Here is an 11658-nt window from a genome sequence, read left to right on the forward strand (position 1 = left end):
ATGACAAATTGCTTGTTACCTTTTTCATAGCAGCAAAAGTATTTGAAAAATAGCTTCGAGGTGCGCAGAGCAAATTACGGTTCCCTTAAGCGATATTTTTTTATTATTTAAAAAATGTGTGGTTTTAAAGGTATTACACATTTGTAATCAAAAGAAAGTAGTGAAGTTGAGAAATATTTTTCCTTTTTAATAATAATTATACTTTAATTAATCTTATAAAATTTGTTTCAATAACTTCGTCAAAATGGTCAAAATTTATATAATAATTTTTTCACAAAGATTTGTGGTATTAAGATCCAGAAGAGTGTAATCAAATCCTGCAAAAATCTCATAGCAATTTATTTTACTTATAATCATCAAAATTATTAATTAAGTAACAGAAAAAATTAGAGTAAACAACTAACCAATAACGTATTATTAAAGTAATTAACACCTAATGATTTATCAGAGCCCCTCAAAGCAATGGTCTGCTACGAAGTATTTAAGAAAAATTCATTACGAGTTTCAAGTGACATTTTCCCAAATAATCTCACTGTTCAGGGAAAATTCTAATTCCTCTTCGTTGCTAGGTAACTTAAAAAAATTAGATAAAATATGTTTTTTTTTATTTACCAGATTTCTCCCAGTGGTTGTTAAGCAACAAACTTCTTCGAAAAGAAATTTCCCTTGAATAAGGAAAAATGTTCTCATACTTAGATTAACAGATCTTAAAAAAAGGAGAAATAGAAATATACATTTAAGACCATTCTAACTTATAGAGTTGTTTTTTTTTTTCATTTAAAAATCTGTTTATTATTATGGTTTCATTAACGAGATTGCAAAAAATACTTCAGTGTAAAAATGGCTTTCTCGAAATTGTGCAAGACTGTGTCAGCTCCGAAATAAGTACAGTCTACAGTCAAATTTCAAACCTCCATGCATTCATTATTGAGTATATATTATGACCGAAAGTGCATTCATTATTGATCATACCTTACAGACCATGTATTAATTATTAAGCATGTCACTATACTCAAAACATACATGGGGTTTCCAAATTCGACTATTTTTGCTTCGTAGCTATTTTGACACATTTTTGCTCAATTTTTACAAACCCTTTTAAACAGTGTTACAATGTTATAAATAAAATTCACTTGACGCAGTAGTTAATCAATACTAATTAAACAGGTGATGCCTTGTATTACGATTAATACTAAATAATTTATTATAATTGCCGGCCATGTGGCCAAGCGGTTAGTGCGCCTGACTGCGAAGCCAATAGCCACGGGTTCGAATCCCGCTCTGAGCATGGATGTTCCTCTCTCTTGTGTTGTCCTCTGTTGTGCGTGATCAGTGAATGTGGCCCACCCTATGAACGGGCTTGTGGCAGTGTGGCGTGGACAATGTTACTCGCCTCCGTGACTTTGGTTCACAGGTGCTCACTGGGTAACGCGAAATGAGTAACAACTCTGGCATCTTCTAAGGCAAAACGAATAAAATTCAGTGCCTGCCATTCGAAAAAAAAACATTTATTATAACTTATAAAGCACTTGAACAAGTTAGGGGCAAAAAGAACTAAACTTACCAATCTTACGCCACCTTCTGTTGAAATGTGTGATTTTGAGCATATTAAGTTATACATTTTTAATTAGTTATACATTTACTTAATGACACATTTGTGTTAAGAAAAGTAGGGTGAAGAATTTAAAAAAACTTTCTCTTATCTTTCTTAATATTCTTAAAATACTTTCTCTTGGAATATTGGCTTTTAAAAAAAAAATAATATAAACTAGTTTATTACCGTAAATTTCAAAAAGTTTACAAACACCCTTTCAGGAAACTTATATAAGTAACAAAATAGTAAAACTCTTTTATTTAAAAAAAAATGCATCCTACATCGCTGTACAAAGCAGCTGAGAAGGAGCTACACTTTTCAAATCATTCAATGCGCGGACAATATATATGATATGACGAGATTATTATTTAAAAGGCGTGCTGGTAGTAGGTTTTAAAAGTAGATTCTTAAGATTCCTTTTTAAGATTCTCCCAATTTTTAATAGTTTAACATTTGCAGATGAATATACTCTTTGATTTGAAAGAAATAAATCATGGAGAAATTAGAAACCCATTGATATTTACTTCGCTTTCGTTTGAAAAAAAATTACTGACAAGGGAGACTAGGAAAGTGTGACTCGATAATTGGATGTATGCCTTATGAGGAATAATTTTAGGGGGCAACATTCGTTTCGGCCCATAGAAGGTCCTATGAGAGATAAAAAATAATTCAATATATAGAAAAATCGGTATTTTATTACTCCGATGCAGACTATTAGTTAATGTAATTATCTCATTCTCCAATTAATTTGCAATTAATTGGTGAATTAATTAATTTGCTAATTAATTAATTAGCAAATTAATAATTATTAATTGCTTAATTAATTTGCAATTAAATGCTCCAATTAATTTGGAACAAAAAAAAATTTTAAATTTGATGCCAATTTTTTTTCAAATTGACCTAACAGATATATACAATTTTTGAAATCAATTTTGACAATAAATATGCATTATATAGTACGTGAAAGTACCACAAAATTAATTGGAGTATGAGATAATTACAATAAATAATAGTCTGCATTGGAGTAAATTTTTCTATATATTGAATTATTTTTTATCTCTCATAGGACCTTCTATGGGCCGTAACGAATGTTGCCCCCTAAAATTATTCCTCATAAGGCATACATCCCATTAGTTTATTTCAAAATTGGCGAGTCACACACTTCCCTAGTCTCCCTTGTGAGTTAATGACGAAAGTGAAAACGGCGTTTTCTTTATTGAACAACTAAATTTTTTGTGAAACGCATCATTTAATTTAACTGCCTTACTTATTTATTATTAATAATTATTAGTAACATCCAATTAGCAAAAACATCAGTGTAGACAAGTACTACTACACTGATGTAATACACTGATAATAATGCTAGACAAGTTTAAACCGGGACATGAAGTTTCTCTTTGAAAGCCATCACTGTAAGTAATACTGAAGAATAGGCCTTAACCTTAAAAAACAGTGTGAATGATACCGGACTAAATAAAATATTAACCTGTTTGTTGCACCAAGAAATTACTTTCAACTAATGCTAACCAATCATGTTGTTGTTTCAATTGCCACTAGCCATGTCAGCAAGCCTACTTGGAAAATAAAGAGAATTTAAGGTAGAGGATGCGTTTCTTGTTTTTCAGTCACGCAATCTATGGTCAAGAATACGCTTTCAGCCACACACACACACGTCACAGCCCGTTTTGAAGGGTGGGCCCATTCATTCATCCACATATCGTAATTTCGGCCTGAACCAGAGAACGATCAATTTCCAATTCAGCACTCCAGGGGTATTAATTTGTTATGGGAACTTGGAGGACTTTGTGACCCAGACGGATTTAACGTGCACCAGTCATCTGTTAATTCACGGGACTTCTTCGTCCTTCTTGATTCGTATTCCCGTTTTCACGAACACGAGTCCAACGTCTTACCAACCAGGCTATCCTGGCCCACTAACCAATCACAGTAATACTAATTGAAAATATTAATCAATCCTTTTTCTTCATACTTTGCCGTTAGGGTTTCTATAAAATACTTACTCTGTAAAAAAATTCCGGATTAAACTACGGCATAAAGTACCAGCATTTTGGATATATCATCCATAAAATCTCTCCCGTAAAATTCACTTTTAACGCAAAATATTATACAGTTGATTTTACAGTAATATTTATTTAAAAAGAGTGATTCAGTGGTCTTACGATAATTATTACCGTAAAAATTACGATACATCAGATTTTATGTTCCGTAATATGTTTCGGTAAAAATTGATTTTACGGTAAAAAGTACTGTCAACCTGAGTGCCGAGTCTTTTTACATTAATTCGATCCGAAATTTTTACAGTGTATATGTTTACCAAAATTTGAAAATTACTATCAACGAATGGTAGATGTATATATGTTATACTATTTGGTGTCTTGGATTAGTTATAAATGTATATTTCATACTACCGACACTCAGTACCGGTACATTTCACAGTAATTTGATCCGGAATTTTTTTTTCAGTGTAGGTCACTCGCTGTCCCCAAACTATCCCTTGCATTAAAGAAGCTTGGTGTATAATACTTAGAATAAAATAAAAATTTAAACTTTCAAAGAAATCAATTTTTGAAAAAATAAAAATGCATATTTTTAAAGAGAAAAATAAATACGCAGAAAGTTTACCAATAGGCAGCTTACAACGTGACAATGGAATTTCATTATTCAGGCTGACAAAAATTTCAGATTTATTTCATTTCTTTATCCCTTTTCTAATATAAATGTACTTTTTTATTTTAATAAATGATTTTTTACTACATACATTAAATTATATAATATATTATACATTAAATTATAATTTATGCATTAAATTATATAATTATATTACTGGGAAATATACAATAGATATTTTTTTAAACCGCCTTGGAAAATATTACGAAAAACTTTACTTACTGTTAATGAAGCTATTAATAAGAAAATTTTTACTTAAACCTTTTGATTTCAATAAGAAAAATCCATGCCTTTTTCTTAATATTTTTTTCTCTGTCAACCAATTCCTCCAAATTACTGACATATCCTCTTTCTACTAACTGATCTGTTGAAAAGAATAATTCATTATTCTTTTTTTTTTCAGGAACAAGAGGGTGGACCAGTAAATGTTTTTAAGAAATTATCATCGCAAGAAGATGAAGAAAGTGAATTGGAAGAGACTGCTCATGCTCCACCGGCATCTGTTCTACATCGTCGAAGGGCTCTTGTTCCACCAAAGGTATTTTTTCTTTTTTACTTTTTAATACTTTTCTTTTGGAGAATATTTGTGGATTAGATGAAAAATGTAATCAATGGTTCATTTTTCTTTCTCATTATATGGTATTAATTGCTTTGCTTTTCTCGGTTCTTTGAGGAAATCTTTTGACGTTATGGAATTTTTTATGTCTGAAATTTTTTTCATATCATTTTCTGATTGCTTTTGTACTTACAATCATTATTGGATAAAATAGTCGTTCATTTTCTTTGAATCGATCGATTTATCCATAGGTAAAAAAAATCAGAAGGGAAAAAAGTAGGTGTGTAATAATTATAAGCAAAGAAGCTTACTTTTTTTTGATCATTTTGAGCTATGCTTTTTTTTTATGGTAAAAAAAAAAAAATAGTGAAGACAATATGGGTCATAACGAAGTTTAGCTACAACACGCAGAAGTAAAACTCTCATTTTTGACAATTCAGCAATCCAAGAGCTATATTTCGTTGATTTTGAGAATTATTTCGTCATGAAATCAAGTGATTTGTGACGAAACGGTAACTTTCAAATGTAAAACAAAAATGCTTTCTTAACTCGAAACCTCATCGTAGCGCGATGTAGAAAATTGTCAACTAGAATGATTAAACTAAGATAAAGACTAAACGATCAAAATTAAATGGCGTAATAAGCTTTCGTACCAGGAAGAACAAGGGTTCGAATCCCACTTAGGGTATGCACGCAGTTTATCTCTTTGTTCCATTTGTCTTTCTTTTGCTATTAAGATGGCATCGTTCTAGCTATTATATACGATCCACGATAAAGTGGTTATTAGAAAAGTTAGATATATTTAGACGCTACGAGTTCTTCTTTTTTCTTTTCTTTTTTTTTTTTTTTTTTTTTAAAANTTTTTTTGTTTTTTTTTTTTTTTTTTTTTTTGAAAAAAATAGAATAACGAAATACTTCTTTTACTCTTGATGAAATTCATTTCCTGGAAGACGATAGTTAATTTGTCACTGGCGAAATGTTCGCTTGGAGCATATACCAGGAAACGGTTTCGTCAAAAACGAAGAAGACTCCGGAAATTTGTATATGCATTGTAAAAAATATTAATTTTATTCTATTACAAATGTTATACCTTAACAATATTTAGCTAAAAACAATATTTACTTCAGTAGCGTTACAATCAATAAATTTATGCCTGTGATTATTCACTTCAAATAGAGGTTGAGCAATTAAATAAGTAATTGTGGTTGATTAAAGTAGAAATTCAACCAAATCATTTTCCCCTCAAACATTAGTTGAATTTAGTTTAGTATGATTCGCAAATGCCAGTTACAAAAGCTTAATTATAAGAAAATTTGACGTAACAACCTAATTTACCTGAGCAGTAGTAGAAATGAAAAAATTATAATTTGTAATGGCGGGATAATTTAACTTGTTCATAAAAGTTATTTTTAATTACTATCGCGCAATTAAGTTAGAGTTTCAGTGCACTTATAAGTTGCAAGGTATATATTAAGTTCTTTATTTTATTTTATTTTATTTTTCTACATCTTGTTTTATTTTTCTTCGCTTTATTTAATTTTTTAATTTATTTATTTTTTATTTTTATTTTTTTGTTTAATAGGTATATTTTTTATTTTAATTTTCTTAAAATTTTATTTTTTTTAACATATTTTGCCTATTTTCATTTAATTTTTTATTTTGATATATATATATTTTTATTTATTTTTTTCAATTGTGTTTTATTTTTATATGTTGCTTATTATTTTTTTAATTTAATTTTTTCATTTTCTCTCTTTTTATTTTAATAGGTATAATTTTACTTCATTTTCAATTTTACTTTATTTATTTTTTTATTTTAATGTTATTTTTATTTATTTTAATGTTATTTTTATTTATTTTTATGAATTTTTATTTTATTTTTTTATTTACTTACTTATTTTTATTTATTCTATTTACTTTATTTATTTATTTTATTTTAATGTTATTTTTATTTAATATTATTTTTATTTATTTCAGTGCTATTTTTATTTATTTTAATGTTATTTTTGTTTATTCATATAAATTTTTATTTATTCTTATAAATTTTTATTTTGCTCTTTTTTGATTTACTTACTTATTTTTATTTATTTATTTACTTTATTTATTTATTTTATTTTGCGTTTTTATTTGTTTTATTTATTTTACTTACTTAATTTAATCTTATATATTTATTTATTTTACTTTATATTTAATTTATTTTATTTCAATTTTTATTTATTTATTTTTTAAGTTTTTTTATTTATTTATTTCATTTCATTTCATTTGTTTATTTTATCTTATTTATTTTTGTAAATTTCGAAGAATCTCTCATATATTTAAGTAGGAGCAAAGCCTTTTATTTCAAATGCATAAAAAAAATACTAATAAATAAAAAATAAATTGTTCGGAAACATTTTACATCGGCTCAGGAAAACTTTATTCTCCTCCCAAATAACCTACTTTTATTTTTTCAAAAACATGGTTTTGAAATACAAAATTGTCAACAGGAAAAAATTTCCATCATTTCAAAATACGCAAAATACTGTTGAATTTATTTTTCATCTTTTATTTGAAGTTAAAGGAAGGCAAAAGAAAAATTCAGCCGCAAATACTTCTGGAACTATCCCAGAAAAGTGATAACTTAAACTCGAAGTTTGGAACTAAATTTACCCCCTACCTTCGCGACATCACAATAAAACATTCTATTTCAGATTTTGATCGAAACCAGATAGGGGGGACACTTGAATGAAGCTCGATATGGCGTAAATTTATACTTTTGATTTCAAAGAAGATTGCGGGATTTAAATTGAACCTTCTCAAATATTCCATTTTCGAAGAGCGAATCAGATAGATGAATACAGTGCGCAAAAAAATAAACGGACCACAGTGAATAACTTCTGATCTAATGATCGGATCTTCACGTTCTAGGTATCAATCTTAGTGGTTCGAGAGGAAGACCTCAAATATGCTAATTAATAATTGCAGATGATTTTTTAAGTTACGAAATCAGACACAATAACATACCTTCACATACCAGACTCATACCTTTTTTCAACAGAAATGGACTTCTGACACCAAATATATGAGGGGTAGCCTTGATCTGAGAAATATGGTCCCCATAGCTTGGTTAGGAGAGCGATCCAAAGTTTGGACCCCTTCAATAAATATTAAAATTAATTTAATACTATTAATTATAAAAATAAATTTCAATAAATATTTGTTATTTTTTATTATTCCATTTTATAATAGACGAAAAAATTTGAATTTCAAGATCTAAAAAATTTTTACATCCTTTTAAAGTATCTAATTTTTCATGGCAAAATGCAAAATTTGAGTGAAATCGGTTGATTAATTCCTGAGAAGTAGAATTCTAAATATAGAACCTTTCTAAAATTTGATTTCTCAGAAACTATTCTACTGATTTCACTCAAATTTTACATTTTGCCATGAAAAATTAAATACTTTAAAAATGATGTAAAAAAAATTTTGTATCTTGCAATTAAATTTTTTTTCGTCTATTATTAAATAAAATAATAATAAATATTTATTCAAATTTATTTTTTGCATGGAATTATCTTTAAACAAACGAATTTTTTAATTGTGTGCAAAATTTCTTTTCATTTGCTTAAAAAGTGCTAGAGATATGGTAAAACTTTCAAAAAGTAAAACTAACATTAAGGGGATTATTGTTTAAAAGAGGGGTTATTGTTAAAACTATTGGGACCATATTTCCCAGAGTGCGGCTACCCCCTATATTTCGGAGGTTAGAAATCTGAATCCGTTGAAAAAAAGGTATGTTTATTCAGAGAAAGTACGCTACTTAAAACTTCGTCTGTATTTTTTTAATTAGCATATTTAAGGTCAGCCCTTCGAACCATTAAGATTGGGTCCTGGAAAGTCAAGATCAGATCATTAGATCAAAAGTTATTCTGGATTGTCCATTTTTCTTCTTTCTTTTTTTTCCTTTTTTTATACGCACTGTACACGCAGAACATTTCTTGTTTGATATTAATATACATTTCGTGTTTTGTACTAAAAAGTTTAAGAATATTAAAAAAAATAACTGGCTACAAAAGCATGAATAAAAGTAAAAATATTAAAAAATAATTTGCTAGCAAAAGCATGAATAAAATAAACACTTAAAGAAATAAATAAAAAATAAAAGCACACGATAAAAATAAAAGCACGAGACAATTTTTAGAACAACAGAGTTGTTGGTTTTCTAGAGATTAGTTTTGTTTTGGAATTTGAGTTTTCTTACAGCCCGTTACTGGTTTTTCTAGTTTGTTTTACAAGACTAGTTTGTTTTCTAGTTTGTTTTACAAGTAACTATCCCGTTACGGGTACTCCATTTTTGTTACTGTTTGTGTTTGTGAATAATTTTTTTCTTTTTTTTGTAAAAAATAGAACTGTTATTTATATAGCTTGATACGTAACAGTACGCTTATTTACAACTTTTTTTCCCTTCTTATAAACTAAATTTGAAATTGTTTATTAAAAAAATTTACTATTCATGTTTTAAAATTCTATAGAATGAAAATTTCTTAACCTGTTCCCTACTGGAGTATAAAGGATAGCAAAAAAATATTTTACAGTTCTGAATTTATTTTTTACTGCCATAAGTCATAATAAGATAAAACTAAACTAAACTCAGTGGCGTGATAGCCCATGGAGTGCCAAGGCCTACTATGCGCATCTCAGGTTTCTTGACCTAGGGCTCTGGGGAACCCCCGATGTTTAGTTCCCAAGCATGCTCATTTATCGACTCACTGAAGGGATGAAAGGCAGAATCAACCTTGCCCAGCCTGCGGATCGAACCCAGGACCTGTGGCACGGGAGAGCGAAGCGCTACCACTCAGCCACCGGGCGTCCATTATGAGATAAACAAAATATAAATTATACTGCAAGTGGGCTAGCAATTTCAGGTACTCCCCAAATAATTGTGTAAAGAAAGACTTTATTTTAAGTTAACACCAAATCAAGCCTTCATATACAATTTAACGGGGGCAATTAAATTTTAATATTAATAATTAAAAAACCAAGCTCACCAAGCTCACGCGCATTCACACCACTTGTGAATTATTTGTGCTTTCGAAAACATCAATCTTGACGCACATTAGATATCATTAGTAGTTTATTTACAATCTAGTGCTAGTTGGCTTGAGTTTGTTATCTTCTACGCAGATATACAATGTCTACTGAAAACAAAGGTTGGGCGTTAAAATAGATATGTATCTCGTTAGTTGCGTAATAAGGATAGTTACATTTTAATTTTTAGACATCTGTGAACTGTATTAAACTATTTAATAATACACAATTTTAATCCGCCTTCTTCGCTAAACCTAATTCGAATTCGGTTCAATTTTCTCTTCATGTTGCGCATATTTTCAAATAACAAACGAGTTTTACTTTAAGAATTATTATATAGATGTACCCCTATTTAATCATTCCTGTTTTATATAAAATCATAAAAATAACTTTACTGACTCTAATATGTATCTTACTGCTATTATAAAGTTTAGTGTTACTGAATTCAAAAAATGGTGGCAGCCACTTTACACCAAGTAGTGTAAAAATTGCATTCTAGCTGTAATGGAGTACTAAGAACCAAAATTTATCTGCGGTTGCACTACACCACTTATAATATAAAGTATAGTTCATTCACCAGGAGTTGGCACTTGGCTCCACCTTCATCACGTAGTATCCGACGATACTATTCCGCTATTTTGGGGAGAAGGGTGTCCTGAACAAGGTTGCCATTTGGCGATCGTATGACAAAAATATTTCCTTCGTAATCCTTATGTGCATTTTTTTAACATTAAATATTTCATAAATTTGATGATGTTTCTCTTTTTTGAGTGAATAGTTTGTCCTTTTTATCGATATTTTGCTAAGAAAGCATCAGTTTTGAAATATATTTAATTAGCTAGAGTAACGAAAGGTATAATAGCAGCAGGTAGAACGAAGTAAGTGGCTGAAAAAAAATTCACTGTTTGCTATTGGCGAGCAATAAGAGTTGTCTGAATTTCAAGAGCAGAGCCGTTTCTCCTTTTACTCCCGAGCTGAAATGAACTCTTCGTCCAAGAAGGTGGAGCCAAGTGCCAACTCCTGGTAAACGAACTACAGTTATATCCATTTTTGGACTTAAGAGGCACTAAACTTCTTTGCATAGCTGTGACTTCCAAATTTAAGTTTTTAAATCGTACCAAAAAATATTTCTGTTACTCGAACCCAATATTTAAATTTAAAAATTCAACAAAATAACTTTTTTGCAAAAAACATTCATCAGGATAAGTTGTATGCGTATTCACTTGTATTCGAGCATGATTGTTTGATTGGAAGGCTGGAGCCATCCCGATTGAAGATATTTTATTTTATACTAGCCGCCTAAAGGTCTGGTTTCTTAGGACAAGCGCCTTATCTGGGCGTCGGCGTGACGTCAACGTCCCGCTGACGCCAACAAAATACTGGTTTGTTAGCTCAAGGCCTGGCTTCTTAGAACTAGCGCCTTATCTGGGCGTCAGCGGAAAGTTGACGTAGAGCGGACGCCAAAAAAATACTTTTTTGTTAGCTCAGCCTGAGCAATCGGTCCAACGCAGACATTATCTCTCATTGCGCATGCGTTAATAACGTAAACAAATATTTATTTTGAATTTGTTTTGATTTTGTTATTGTCGACCACTGTTTTAGAGTACAAATAATGACTTTGTCCAAGAAAAAACACATTATAGCTGAGCTAAATGAAGAGTGCTATGTTTAATGAAGAAGCTATGTTTAATGTCAAAATCAAAATCTTGGCTGATTTCAATGTGCTGTTGGATGTTGTCCGCCATTGCTTCTG

General features: G+C 29.6%; 1 protein-coding gene across 1 annotated transcript in view; it reads left to right on the top strand.

Moving 5' to 3' along the window:
* LOC107437838 (uncharacterized) overlaps nt 1-11658 on the top strand; it is a 327128-nt gene that overhangs the window by 219279 nt on the left and 96191 nt on the right. The window contains exon 7 of the mRNA XM_016049967.3: nt 4686-4820. Within this exon, the coding sequence (XP_015905453.2) occupies nt 4686-4820 (135 nt within the window). The remainder of the gene's footprint in view (nt 1-4685; nt 4821-11658) is intronic.

This window comes from Parasteatoda tepidariorum, chromosome 4, assembly GCF_043381705.1.
Source record: "Parasteatoda tepidariorum isolate YZ-2023 chromosome 4, CAS_Ptep_4.0, whole genome shotgun sequence".
NCBI lineage: Eukaryota > Metazoa > Arthropoda > Arachnida > Araneae > Theridiidae > Parasteatoda > Parasteatoda tepidariorum.